This window comes from Erinaceus europaeus, chromosome 3, assembly GCF_950295315.1.
Source record: "Erinaceus europaeus chromosome 3, mEriEur2.1, whole genome shotgun sequence".
Classification (NCBI taxonomy): domain Eukaryota; kingdom Metazoa; phylum Chordata; class Mammalia; order Eulipotyphla; family Erinaceidae; genus Erinaceus; species Erinaceus europaeus.
The window spans coordinates 172,554,202-172,569,165 of NC_080164.1; the positions used below are offsets into that span (position 1 = coordinate 172,554,202).

The 14,964-nt window shown below is 43.8% G+C and overlaps 1 protein-coding gene across 4 annotated transcripts in view; it reads left to right on the top strand.

The window, feature by feature from the left end:
• Positions 1 to 14,261, top strand: part of KCNIP4 (potassium voltage-gated channel interacting protein 4) — a 605,188-nt gene extending 590,927 nt beyond the window's left edge. For all 4 annotated transcript variants that reach the window (XM_007526450.3, XM_007526449.3, XM_060188275.1 and 1 more), the window contains exons 5-8: positions 5,843 to 5,950; positions 9,636 to 9,740; positions 10,296 to 10,358; positions 12,833 to 14,261. In XM_007526450.3, the coding sequence (XP_007526512.1) occupies positions 5,843 to 5,950; positions 9,636 to 9,740; positions 10,296 to 10,358; positions 12,833 to 12,880 (324 nt within the window). In that variant the 3' untranslated portion in view covers positions 12,881 to 14,261. The remainder of the gene's footprint in view (positions 1 to 5,842; positions 5,951 to 9,635; positions 9,741 to 10,295; positions 10,359 to 12,832) is intronic.
• Positions 14,262 to 14,964: the final 703 nt, after the last annotated feature.

Below are 14,964 nucleotides of genomic sequence, written 5' to 3' on the forward strand. Positions count from 1 at the left end.
GTCGATGTACCACAAGGTGTTGTTAAAATTTTCGGCGGCTCTAGCTGGGCGGGCTAGCTTCACGGCGGGTAACAGAGACGACCAGAGACATACGGCTGGGCAGGGAAGCTGTATTTATTCTTCACCAAACAGAACTCTGTTGTCTCTTTGCAGTGGCACAGGCACTCTCTCTTACTCTCCAACTCCAACCCTGGAACTCTGGAACCCTCTGCAACCCTCTCGGGGTTCCTCTGGGCGAGGCCAAGCGGGCCCGCAAAACTAACTGGACTGATCCAATTCTCTAGGCGGGGGAGAACTACCCAATGTAAAGCATACAACAACAAGGCTTCTTCAGGATTAAATGATGGGTCCAAAGTGGTTAGGAAGTTGGTTAGTCCATCAGAAATGCTCCACTATGTCTGACAAATAACTCACCAAGTATGTTGACTCTCTTGCCTGTGGTCCAGGCTTGAGCCTTAGAAATATATGAGAGGTAGGGAGCCAGGCAGTTAAGCACACAGAGTAGGAAGCATAAGGACCTGAGCAAGAACCCTGGTTCGAGCCCCCGGCTCCCCACCTGCAGGGGGGTTGCTTCACAAGCAGTGAAGCAGGTCTGCAGGTGTCTGTTTCTCTTTCCCTCTCTGTCTCCCACCCCCGCCCCTCAATTTCTCTCTGTCCTACCCAATAAAATGGGGAAAAAAGGCCTCTGGGAGCAGTGGAGTCATAGTGTTGGCACAAACCCTAGTGATAACCCAAAAGGCAAAAAAAAAAGGCACAAGAAGAAAAAGAAAGAAAGATATGAAAGGCACTACAGTAACAGTGAAGCTCAGTGCTGTAATGCCTCTCATTTATTTTTCTGTCTCTCTACCTGAACAAAAATGCAGTCTAGGAGGAGTGAAATCGTGTATGCGTGAGGCCTTTTCTGCAGAAGAAAGAGAAACAGTACTGCATTAATGGGGCACTGTGTCTCAGAGATTTGATCTCTGTCTGCCCCTGTGCTCCTAACATGTACCCCTTAGGCCTCATCTTTAGCTGCTCAAGCCTTGCTAATAGGTTTCATGGTTACCCATGCCCATATCCTAACTTAAATTGCCTTTTTAGAACCTAAGGCCATTTCTGATTCATTTATGCATTTCATGGCAAGTATTGTTAGTCCACTAATAGCTCTACAAATGTTATTAGTGGGCGCCAGCCAGTGGTGCACCAGGTTATGCACAAGGTCCTGCACAAGGTTCCTGATTCAAGCCCCTGGCTCCCCACCTTCGGGGGGTGCTTCACAAGTGTTGAAGCAGGTCTGCAGGTGTCTCTTTCTCTCTACCTCTATCTCTCCCTCCTCTCTGGTTCTCTCTGTTCAATAAAATAAAAAAACTGGAGAAAAAAAAATGGCTTCCAGGAGCAGTGGATTTGTAGTGCAGGCACCAAGCCCCAGCAATAACCCTGGAGGCAAAAAAAAAAAAAAATGCTATTAGTAAGTTACGTAATTGAATTGCAATCAATCACTGTAAGTCACTTTCATACCACCCACAATTATATCTTACAAAAGAAAGAGCATATGCTACAATCCATTGTTTTACTTTTAACAAAAGTGAAGGTCTTGGCCTGGTGGAGTCAGAGTTCTGGGCTCAGTTTCCAACTCTGAGGTCGCTGGTCTTGGCTCAGTCACACATTCCTCTGAGTCTTGGTCTTTAATACAAGCACAATACATCCTCCCTGTGGTTGTGTGAGGGGGGCATGAAATGATGGCTTGGCAAGTAGCTAACAGAGCTTCCCCACCTCTTGCATTAAACTGCATTAATTACTGTATTAGATTTTAGTGTCTTCAAGTCCCTCAGCCTAAGAATCACTCTTAGGAAGGAAATCAAACAACGTGAAAACATGGAGAAAAGTATTTACCACGGCATTATTTATAATAAAAATTAACTTAGATTCCTAACAATGGGAAATAATAGGTAAAAAAAAAAAAAAAATATATATATATATATATATATATATATATATATGACACAGCAGTGCCTCAGCTTCCAAATTTCAACAGTTTAAAGGTGGTGAAATTAATGTAAAGATTAATGACCAGAATGTTTTTATGTAACTGGGAGGGGGGAGTCCCTGCAAAGAAAGGAGTAAAAATAGTGGTGGAAATCTAATTAAATATAGTCTGTTGCAGCAGATTCAATAACCCTCAAGAAGGGAGGCAGAAGAAGGCTGGAAGGTGGGCAGGGACTCGTGTCTGAGAGTGGAGGGTGTACTGTGCTGACCTTATCATGGGGACGTAGGACTCTGTGCACCTGTGACAGTAGCAACCGTGTAAATCCTCATTTCCCTCTGTGAAGTGATCTGGAAAAAAAAAAAAAAGGTTTCTGGTGTGTAAGTTGTCTGTGCTTCATTTCCATTTATTTATTTATTGGTTTGCTTTCCACACATTGCCAAGGCAAGGCAAATGTAGCATTTCACTGCTCCCGGGTTGGGTTGCTTTTTCATTCAGTTTGAGAAAGAGGCCACCAGACAGCAGGAGAGTGGCCACAACACCAGAGCTTACTCAGGCATCATAGCACCTCTCAGGAAGGGCTGGGTCTCCAGCCTGGGCCTCAGACCTGGGAAGGCATACACTTGCACTTACCTACTGAGCTATTTCTCTGTCTCCCATTTAAAACTCCACTCTTTGGGGGCTGGGCATTGGCACACCAGCTTAAGCGCACTTAGTGAGAAGCACAAGTATCCTGGTTCGAGCCCCCGGCTTCCCACCTGCAGGGGGGTCGCTTCACAAGTGGTGGAGCAGGTCTGCAGGTGTCTGTGTTTCTCTCCCCCTCTCCGTCTTCCCCTCCTCTCTCCATTTCTCCCTGTCCTATCCAACAACGACAACATCAATAACAACAATAACTACAACAATAAAACAAGGGCAACAAAAGGGAATAAATAAATATTGAAAGAAAGAAAGAACAAAACACTATTTAAAAAATAAAGAAAGATGGCAGTTAGCCCTGGACTTACCTCAGTGCTGTCTCTAGGCCTCAGGCTGGCATAGCCTGTGCTCTATAGCTCAGTGTCTCCCGTATGTTTTAAAATAAGTCCAGTGTTCTCAGGAACATGCATCACTCTCAAGTCTGCATTACCAAAATGGGATAGGGGAAGAAGGAAGAGGACAGGACAGCCCTAGGATGGGCAGAGACGTGGCCCTTTGGGTGGCTCAGGACAAGCTGTAGACCAGTGAGCAGCCGCATCTTTTCCATGACCTCCTCCCGCTCCGAGAGAATGAAGATGACTTATGTCGCGTGCTCTCTAAAGAGATTTGTTTATTTGTGAAGTCTGGCAACTTCCTTCTTGATAGATTTCAGCTGCCATTCAGAAACATGTAGAGAATGGAAACTGTCTCAGCTGCTCTGAGGCCCTCGTTTTCCTTATGCAGAACCATTTATGGGTTATTTTATTATTATTATCTGTATTTATTCACTGAATAGAGACGGCCAGAAATCAAGATGGAAGGAGTGATAGAGAGGGAGACAGAGAGACATCTGCAACACTGCTTCAGAACTCAAAAAGCTTTCCCCCTGCCAGTGGGGACCGAGGGCACAGACCCAGGTCCTTGCACATTGTAACATGTGCACTCAACCTCTAGGTCCTGAATTGTGTCTGTTTTGAAAGGGTTCTCTTCTGATGCTATTCTCAAAGAGGGTTTATTCACAGAGAGAGAGGATACCCAAGTTCCATGCAGGGATAGCCTGAGGGTCCTTCTTCCCAAGCAAGTGCTCTCTGGGTTGGAGGGAACTCGACTGGAGCCAACCTATGCTGCTGCGTGGGAGACGGATCAGGAACTTGTGCTGGGCTAGCCTTGCAGGAGACTCTGGGACTCTCAGAGCCGGCAGGCAATCCCAAGTGTATTCAACCAGAAGAGCAGCTGTATATATACTCGCCAAGTAGGGTGGAAACAGGATGAGATGTAGAGAGGGTGGAGCAAAAAGAGATTGGTGGAAATCAGGGTGTGACAAAGAGAGGGGGCAGAGCAAAAAGACAGAACCAGTGGGATTAAACCAGTGCCCTGCAGGCAGGGCAGTTCTTAGGTAACAGGTTATGTAAATAGACCTCAGGGTTAAGTAGGGGGAAGCTGGCATACTGCCCAACAGTTCCACTGTTGTCTTTAGCCTAAGTGGTGCCCAGATATGTTGTATTGAAGAGGAAGATGTTAGGTATCAGTCTGTGAATCGGGATATATTTTACAAATAATAAAGATAACGTGATACTTTTACTGATTTAATATAAACCCCCAAAGCTCCAGAGAGCTGACTATAATCTACAGGTGAACCTCTTCACTGTTTGAGGGGGCCAGTAGTTCCTGGAGTCTCCACTTGATTGTTCAAATGCCAAGGTTTGGTGCTTGCCAATGGAATAGCCAGTTAACTCAAGGTCCGAATGTTGACACAAAGAAAACAAGTTTATTGTCAAATGCAGTGACTTGAGAAGATGGCATACTTATCTGAGAGAGAGAGAGAGAGAGAGAGAGAGAGAGAGAGCGCGAAGGAGGAGGAGGAGGAGGAGGAGGAGGAGGAGGAGAAAGAGGAGAAGGAGAAGAGAAAGGAGAAGGGGGGAGGGGAGGAGGGGAAGGGGAGGGGGAGGGGGAGGGAGGAGAAACACCCTACCCTTAGGCCTGGGCCTGGGATTTTTACAGGAGAGGAATAAGAGTTGTGAGGCAGTGAGAGGAACAAAGAGAGTGCAGCTGGTTTCAATGACTTGACAAGTCACCAGGTCCAAGCCATTCCTTCCCTGAAGACTTTGAGTCTCATTGCTCTGAGTCTTTCCCAAAATCTTTCCTGTGATCTTGGTGTGTGATCCTTCTTTATCCATCTGTGACATAGCTTCTAGCTAAACAACACACAGTGAATGAGGAGAAGAGCCTGTGGTAAAATGTCCATGGTAATGCAAGGGCAGAGAGGGGGAGAGGGGAAGGGAGAGAGGGAGAGGGAGAAAGGGAGGGGGCAGGGAGCTTTTTTTTTTTTCTTTTTTGAGACAAGTATGCCCTCTTCTCAAATCACTGCATCTGACAAACTTGTTTTCTTTTTATCAACATTTGGACCTTGAGTTAACCGGCTATTCCACTGGCACGCACCAAATCTTGGCATTTGAACACCCGGAGACTCCAGGAACAACTGTCTCCCTCAAACCGCGAAGAGGGCCACCTGTAGGCTGTAGTCAGCTCTCTGGGCTTTTTACTGAATCAGTAAAAGTATCACATTATCTTTATTATTTGGTAAAATGTATCCTGATTCACAATTCACAGCTCATTTTCTCATGATAGCTCACTTATGCCCAGAAGGGAGACCATCTTTCTACCTTCATTCCTTGCTGTCCTGAGACTCACTCTTGGATGTGAACTGTGTTCACTCTGGTGATAACCACCGATCCAGCTGCCTCCACTAAAGAGACAGAAAGTGTCTCTCTACAATCACAGGACTGGATGAAACCCCAAATGAAAAATAGGAGCTGACTAGGAAGGCAGACTGCAACTGTTTAAGGCGGTTTCCAGTTAGAATAGAATGTTAAAACTGGGCTGGGGGTATAGCGTAATGGTTATGCAAAGAGACTTTCATGCCTGAGGCTCTCAAGTCCCAGGTTCAATCCCCCACACCACCATAAGCTAGAGCTGAGCAGTGCTCTGGTGAAAAAAAAAAAAAAAAAAAAGGTTAAAACTGAGACCTGGCTGGTTTGTGGCCAGGCAGAAATCTGGAGGACTGATGCCCCAAAGCATACTAAATGCTAAATGGCTCAAACTCCAGGAGGGTATAAGTCTGGCTCCCAGCCATTGAGAAAGAATGTTCTTGTTTGTGTTTTGACTTTAGATACATGTCCCATCAAACTGTATTTTCCCTTCTAGGATTTCATCAAAGGTCTTTCCATTTTGCTCCGGGGGACAGTACAAGAAAAACTCAACTGGGCGTTTAATTTGTATGACATCAACAAAGATGGCTACATCACTAAAGAAGTAAGAAGCGTTTCTTGGGGATCATTTTCTTTTCTGCTTTGTCTTCTTTCTCCATTTATTCTGTGACGCCAGCACCTCATGATTGCACAATGCCCCCACTCCTACGCTGATTTTTTTTCTTTTTCATTTGTCTTGATCTCATAAGGCAGATGAATGAAGTCAGCACAAGAGGGAAAAGACAGTACTGCTCCTCTCTCTGTGGAACTTTGTCTTGGTGCCACAAAGCTCCCAGATAGTCTAGGGTTCAAAGGTGGAGACTCCTGCATGGGCCATTTTCATGATTTCACTTGAAAACATTAAATGGATGTTAACTATTCATTTGGAAAAAAAAATCATTAGAAAATCTAGTTCATGTGGTAATAGGTAAGTGTCCTGTGTAAAAACTGAAGTGGATGAGAAGCTCAAGAGTGCATCCATGACAGGTGAGGATCACAGCCTCTTCTAATGATGTTTTTAAATATTTTAAATTGTATGGTGGTGCTGGGGATTGAACCTGAGACTACTTATGCCTCAGGCATAACTCTTTTGCATAACTAAGTTGCTGTCTGTCTCCCAGCCCTCTATAACTGGAATAAATGCTGTAGTTGGAATCAGATGGGGAAGGAAATAACCTAGACCATTTGAAACATTTGGCATGGCTTGAAGCCATTTTTTTTTTCACCCTACATCAAGGAAACTGTAAGTCAATTTCAAAAATCACATTTTTTTTTTACCTTTTTTATATATTTATTCCCTTTTGTTGTTGTTATTGCTGTTGTTGGATAGGCCAGAGAGCAATCGAGAGAGGAGGGGAAGACAGAGAGGGGGAGAGAAAGATAAGACACCTGCAGACCTGCTTCACTGCTTTTGAAGCAACTCTCCTGCAGGTGGGGAGCCAGGGGGCTAGAACCAGGATCCTTACACCAGTCCTTGCGCTTTGTGCCACATGCGCTTAACCCGCTGCACTACTGCCAGACTCCCTTTTTTTTGTTTTCTTATTGTTACCAGGGTTATCACTGGAGCTTGGTGCCTGTGCTACAAATCCCTCGCTCCCGGTAGCCACCCCCCCCCCCCTTTATTGGATATAGAAATTGAGGCAGAGGGAGAGCTAGAGATACCTGCTTCACTGCTCATGAAGTGGCCTCCTGCAGGTGGGGAATGGGGGCTCGAACCCCAATCCTTGTGCTTCTTACTATGTGCACTTAACCACCTGTGCCATGGCCTGGCCCCTTCAAAACATTTCTTGATGCATATTTAACCTCAAAGCATTTTTAAATTTCACCTGTGGTTTATTTTTTACCATTGCCACCATTAGGGCTCCATTTCTGCACAATGAATCCACGGCTTCCAGTGGCCATTTTATTATTATTTTTATTATTATTATTACATAGGACAGAAATTGAGATGGTGGATGATGGGGGTGGGGTGGAGACATACAGCACTGCTTCACTGCTTGACTAGTGAACTTTCTCCCCCACTCCCCCCGCGCCCTGTAGGTGGAGCCTGGGGCTTGAACCCAGGTCCTTGTGTATGGGAATAATGGGTGCTTTCAACCAGGTCTTCCACTGCCTGACTCCTTATCTGTAGTTTGTAAAGTGAAAAAGCCTTTAATATTTATAGTACAATTGAATATTCTCCGAAGTAAATGTGTGTGACATCTACATGATCCACTGGACCCAGAAACTTTTCTGCGCCAAGTTTATAATGTGAAGCTTGGATGTCACTGTCAGCCTTAGTAATGAGAGCCAGAGCACCACTGTGGCCTATGTGATGCTGTGGGTCTAACTCAGGACCTTATTCATGCAAGTACTGAACCCTTGCACTGAGTTACCTTCCAGATGCAAAAACTATTTTATTTTAGTAAAAAGTAATGAAATTTCTAGGTATTTCTCAAAGTTATGTTTTGATTAATCCATAACTGTGACTTCTTCAAATAAGGTAATACACACACACACAAACACACACACACACATACACACACACACAAATTAATTTGGAGACATCAGCTTTGGTAAAATGTTCATGATGCAGTTTATCTTATTCTAAGTTAAATCTGATGACTTACATATGTTACATAGCAACTCAAAGAGGGCTTATGTGAAATCTATGAAAATACAAATATTAAATCAGATATTCTTTTCCTGATCATGTTCTATACTGGGAATTTATTTTGAGGCCAAGATCAGAACTGATTCTTGCAGTGTGATTCTATTTAAAAAAATTTTTTATTATCTTTCTTTATTGGATAGAGAGAGCCAAAAATTGAGAGGGGAAGGGATGATACAGAGGGAGAGAAACAGAGAGCCACCTAAAAAACTGCTTCACCACTCACAAAGCTTTTCTCCTTCAGACTGGGACTTGGGGCTCGGACCTGGGTCCTTGTGTATTGTCACGTGTGCTTAACCGGGTGTGCCACTGCCAGGCTCCTGATTCTATTTTCTTATTCTGCTATTGTTTAAGTTATGAAGCTCTTGCATTCCCCCTCTGAAACAAAACAAACATTTAAAAAAGAATCCAAGAAATATAAAAACTTTAACATTGAATAAGAAGTTTATCAAGTTCTGAAGCACTTCATAGATTTTAAATAGTTTAGTGTATTTGAACAGCAAACTTATAGGTGCAGTACAGAAGACAAGCATGAAAATCGGGCACTTGTAGGTAGGGTAATTTAGAAAAAGCATGAGTGGATGTCACTGGCTGTGTGACAGGAGTGCTATTAGCACGTCAGTAAGAAGTCTTGTCCCTAAATCTAAGGTTTTGTCCAGAAACATTTAAAAGGCTTATTAATAGGTGCTATAAAGTTGAACTGCTAAAACTTGCTCATGGAAACATTCTGACTCACATTAATACATCGTCCCTACATTGAGAATAAGAATCCCCAAACAAATGAAAATGGAAAAACTGTCAACACCTTATTTTTTCCATCAGCCCCCCCCTCCGCCCCCAGTGATTATAGTCTAAGGTAACCCTTGACCTCATAAAAATACCGTTGTTTTTTTTTCAGAATTACCAATAAAAGGAAAAAAATATAAAATGCATGTTTACTTGATGAAAAGAGGTTATCACTCTGTACATGAAGTGTTAGGAATTAAACTCAAGACCTCAAGATTGCAAGCCTCCTTGCTTTTCTGCGCCACTGCCTGGGCACTTTTTTCTTTCTTTCTTTTTTTAATTAGTGATTTTAAAATATGTGCTCCAAGTATGTAGCATGCTAGCTGAAGGTCTTATTGGTACACCAGATACACCATCGGCATTCTCCAGAGCTGGCGTTTTTAGGTCAGGCAGACCAACAGCTAGGCCTCACTTGCTTCCTGGAAAGCCCCAACAGCTGTTCTGAAAGCGAAGATCTTTTCTGAAGCTGTGAACAATGTTCTTGAGCCAGATGCTGAGGGGGAATCTGAAAATCAGAAGTTCAGTGGGCTTCTTGAGAACATCTAACCACACAGAGTGCCGGATACCACCTGTAAGGGTGAGGTCTCCTCAAGCCTCCAGTAGAGGATGCATTCTTCTACTCCCAGAATGCTGTGCAGTATAGCACTCTCTTTCCTTAGCCTTTGCTTTAGCCCCAGCTGGGCGAGTGAGAGAGAGGTCGTGTTGGTATTAGAGTGATGAGTTGGCTCAGCTGCAAACACAACTCCTTTTACTTGTTCAATCAGACAGCAGCCAGAGCACACCCTCAGCCCTTTGCTGTATTTTTCTTTTGCAGGAAATGCTGGATATAATGAAAGCTATATATGATATGATGGGTAAATGCACATACCCTGTGCTGAAAGAAGATGCTCCCAGACAACACGTGGAAACGTTTTTCCAGGTACGAATGCAAACACAAGTCAGAGAATAAACTTCCTAGGCTGCAGAGTAAAATGCAAATTCAAAAGAGAACAATTTCTGGAAAGGCCAAAGCAGTAGACTACTCACCGTCCTCCTGTGTTGACAATTCTGGCTCTGAATTTACCATTAACCCTGGTAGCCACACTTATTGGACATTGAGTTATCTGATAGGAAGAACCATCAATTTCATTTCACATGGACACGTCTTTAATAATTTTCACATGAGCCCAAGGAGATAAATCTTCCTAAGGCCCATGTGACAGGTGAGAAGACCAAGGATGGGAAAACAGAGAGGGGTGGGGTGGGGGAGTCTACTTAGGGCTATGAATTCCTGTTCTGTTGGTGTGGGAAGACCCCACAGACAGTTGGCTAAATGATGTGACTCCAAGTCAGGAACTACTAGTTCGACTCTTAAAGCAGTTCCTCCCCATGAAGCAGATAAGTAGGTGGGCTTTCAGCTTCAGCTTAGTGAGTTTACGCGTGAGAATACCCAGGGGTTGGCTCTGAATAGGTTTGTTCTTTTCTTCCTGAACAGAAAATGGATAAAAATAAAGATGGAGTCGTTACCATCGATGAGTTCATTGAAAGCTGCCAAAAGGTAAGTAATGGTAGACAGGAAGTAGCCTATGCTCTCATGTATGTACAAGTCAACACAAACAGCCAAACAGACAGCCCAAGTGCTCAAGCTCACTATCAGGTTGTCAGAAAAATTAAGACTTTTTTCCTATATTTTTCTATGCAATATGGCATCATAGGGGAGGGGGGTTGGACAGTGGCACACACATCACTATTCGTAAGGACCTGGGTTCAAGCCCTCACTCTCCACCTGCAGGGGGCAAGCCTCACGAGAATTGAAGCAGGTCTGCAGGTGCCTCTCTCGTCCTATCTCCCCCTTCTCTCTCGGAGTCTCTGTCCTATAAATAAGTAGAATAGTAAATATTTCATCAAAGAAAATAGAGAAAGGAAAAGGGAAAAAGAACGGCCACAGGGAGCCCTGGATTCGCAGTGCCAGCACTGAGCCCCAGTAAGCATCCTGGTGGCAGTTACAAGTGTCATGATTGTTCCAACAATTCAACACTTCCACACAGTCAAAACAAGTCTGTAATTCTGAACATTCTCTGTACTTAATAACTTAGCAGTCTCCCCCTTCGACGATGAAGGGAGGAAACAGAAGTGGCAGGTGTACTGTGTTCCAACTCCTCAAATCCTTGAGCACATCTGTTCATTTGCAATAAAACAGTGAGATGTACATCGCCTATCACTGTTCCATTTAAAATCCTGCCAAGTATTCCATGTCAAGCTGCCGTCTTATTCCCAAGAAAAGCTTCACTGCTTTAATGTTGCTGCATGAGAAGTGACTTCTTCACTGAACCAGTCATGATTTTCAAACACACACACACACACACACACACACACACACACACACACACACACACACACACCAAAATTAAATTAAGAAATGTGGAAGATTCCCTATCTTTGGGTAGAAGAGCAGTTTTGTTTTAAAACTATATTAATTTATTTGGATAGAAACAGCCAGAAATTGAGAGGGAAGGGGGTGACAGAGGGAAGAGAGACAGAGAGACACCTGCCGCCCTGCTTCACTGCTTGTGAAGCTTTCCCCCTGCAGGTGGGGGCCGGAGGCTGTAACCCTGGTCCTTGCTCACTGAAATGTACACTCAACCAGGTACTCACCACCTAGCCCCTAGAAGCGCAGCTTTAGTTTACCTAGAATCATCTGGTGTGATGTGTGGACAGAAAATTTCTAAAGTAAACTGGAGACAAAAAGAAATTTTTTGTACTTTAGCCTTTTTTCTTTGGGAAAAAAAAAAAAGATCATAGGAGGTAGTTTTAGATGAGAAACAGAGCAGCTAGAGCACCACTCTGGAGTCTCAGGGATTTAACAGAAAGTCGCAGGCATGCAAGTCCTGCGCTCTAAAGCAGGGCTGCAGGTATCTGTCTCCCTCTCTACTTCTCCCTTCTCAATTTCTTTTGGTCTCAGGAAAGAGAGAGAGAGAGAGAGAGGAAGGGAGGAAGAAAGTAAGGGAGGGAGAGAGAAAGAAAGAATTAACAGTACATTTGATTTGCTTAGCAATGTTACTTGGTTTCTACCAGTGAAAGCCATTAATTCTGCCACCTGTTACCAATACTCTTAACAGCTCCCTGAGTAACAGCCACACAGTCCCTGTCTCTATAAGGTCCTGTCCCCTCCTCAAGTGTGAAAAGGAACGTGTTAAACTCAACAGTCACAGGGCAATAGTTCCCCTAGCCCAAGTCCATCCTCAGGTGCCCAGACAGACCATTCCTTTTTAAGAGCTCCTGAAGGCTACACATATGTAGCCTTTTGCAAACACACCTCCCAGACTCCGTCCTGCTGGCTCATCAAGTTGACTGTCAGCTCACACGTGAGCCCTAGACCCTTCCACACGTGCGAGTCTCATTAGTCTGGCCTGTGCGCTGCCTCGAATGCCCAAGTTTGCCTTGGCTCATTGGGCTGTAGCTCCTGCACTGGTATTCATTCCGGCGCTCTGATTTCAGAAAAAAGCCTTATTATCACCAAGTGAGAGTGAAATTGTCTGGCTGCTGAGGAGACAGCACAGTAGTAGACTGCAAGACTAGCAAGGGTAAGGTTCTGAGTTTAGTCCACATGTGCCAACGATTCTCTTATTAATATGTTTTTTAAGTTTTTTTTTTTTTGGTTATCTTTATTGGATAGAGACAGCCAGAAATTCAGAGGGAAGGGGGTGAGAGGGAGAGAGACAGAGAGACACCTGCAGCCCTGCTTCACCACTCATGAAGCTTCCTCCCCCTGCACGTGGGGACTGGGGACTCAAACCCAGGTCCCTGCGCACAGTAACACGTGCGCCCAACCAGGTGCACCACCTGGTTTTTCATATGTTTTAAAAGGAAAGGAAGTGTATAGTTTGATAAAAATAAGAAAGGAGGAGCTCTCCAGAGTTATCTATTTGGGAACTGGCAGAGAAGTAGTGCTTGGGACAAAATGGTGTCCTTTCCCATGCAGATATACTGAGCTTAATGTAAACCTGCTGTTTTTTTTTCCCCCCCTTGCAGGATGAAAACATAATGCGTTCCATGCAGCTTTTTGAAAATGTGATTTAACTTGTCAAGTAGGTCCTCAACCCAACAGACAAATGTGAACTATTCGACCACACTTACAGCATAGACTGCTCCGCTTGACTCTTGAGGCATAGTATGCAAACAAGCTTGGAAGACTTACATTTTCCAGTGAATAAATCTGCATCCTTTCCATAAAGCCACTGACTTGGTGGGATGTTCTAAGTCATTTCATACCCTGAGAATATTCAAAATTAATAGAATCTGGCATATAGTTCGATTGGTTCTGTAGTCGTGGGATTATTGAGGCTTTCACATTATTGGTGACTTTAACAAATATCAGTGTGTTTTGCTGCTCATTTGTAAGTACTCAACCTCATGATGTTAAGTGGTCTCCTAACATACTGGCACCTGCATTTAATTCCCAGAAATTAGTTTTCATGTTTGTGAGCTCTAGTTCCATTTACATGCTTTAAGTCAAAGAGATTACTACAACAACAACAACAACAACAAAAAAAAGAGACAGAGAGAGAGAGCCCCAGTATCAATGAACTTGCTGCTTCCTATTAAGAACACTTAGCTGACATTTCTTTATACAGTCAAAACAATTCAATCTCCCACCTATGGTGACTTCTGTAATAAGCACGTCTAGTTTTCCATTACACAGTACAGCCAAGGCTTACACGATACACAAATTGTGGCCCCGCTCAAACCTGCAGCCCTGGGTGGAAATCTAAGGTGGTGAGAAGGAAAGGAAGGACGTTTCTAGGCATGTGAGCAGGGTCACGATGTCTGCCCTTCCGTGTGGAGTAATAGCTAGTCACCATTCTCAGTATCATTAACGACCTAGCCCATACCGTTCCCTGCCTTCCTCACGGCATATTCATGTCACATCACACAAGGACAAAGAGACCTGGACCACCTCCTAGCCTCTGGGAACAGTCAGCAAACCAAATCCACGTTGAAAGCACCAGTGATTCCATTAAACCAAGAACTACACGACCAAACTTTGGTAGAAGGTAACTATAAATGCTAAACAACTCACCTGGATTTTATTATGATTTGGCTCTTCATAAAATTCCCACAATTAAGATTCCTTTTCATGCTCTTAAGCAAACATTGGAAGAAAAAAAAAAAAAAAGACTGAAGATAACACAGTCTACCCTGTTTTGCAGAAATATGAGGAAGACCAATAGGCTATGTTATAGGAGGAAATTTGCAACGGTTTTTGCAACAACAAAAAATCAGGTATCTATTCTGGTGTAGAGATAGGATGTTGAAAGCTGCCCTGCTATCACCAGTGTAGAAATTAAGAGTAGTACAATACATGTACACTGAAATTTGCCATCGCGTGTTTGTGTAAACTCAATGTGCACATTTTGTATTTCAAATAATATTAAAAGCAAATAAAATGTTTATAACTCTACAGTCTGTGCTATCACTCTTTACTCCAACACATTCTCTAAGTGCTAGATTAAAAAATGTCTTTTTCTTTTTTTTAGGAGGAGAAGACAGAGGAGGAAAGACAGACACCTGCAGACCTGCTTCACCACTTGTGAAGCGACCCCCTGCAGGTGGGGAGCTGGGGGCTCGAACTAGGATCCTTATGCTGGTCCTTGTTCTTTGCGCCACGTGCGTTTAACCCACTGAGCTACCGTCGAGCTTCCAAAAATGTTTTCTTTATCTTTGGGTAGTACTGAGTGCAGTGCAGAATAGCAAAAAACAAGGCCATCGGAAGGCAGCCAGTGACTTTAGATAATAACGTGGTTTGAGTGAGTAGAGACCTGACAAGACAAATGCCCTGCGGGGGAGGGGAGGCAGTTTGGCAATCAGGATTCTTCATTTACAGCTGGGAGGTTGAATCTGCAACCAGAGCTGCAGAGAGGCCATCCCAAGGACTTGTGGGAGCCAGGGAGATAGTATCAATGGTCCACTGAAGAAAAGGTCACCTGTCACTTCCACCCACTCCGTGCTGCTCTGCTCTGGCTTTCCTGTGTGTACTCAAGCCTGCCTAAGACAGGAAAGGTCACATGCCTGGTTTTTATTTCTTTTCTTCCACTCTTTTTTTGTAAATAAACCCAACTGAAGTTCTACATCAATACTCGAGACTGATATCTGTAAATTGTTTT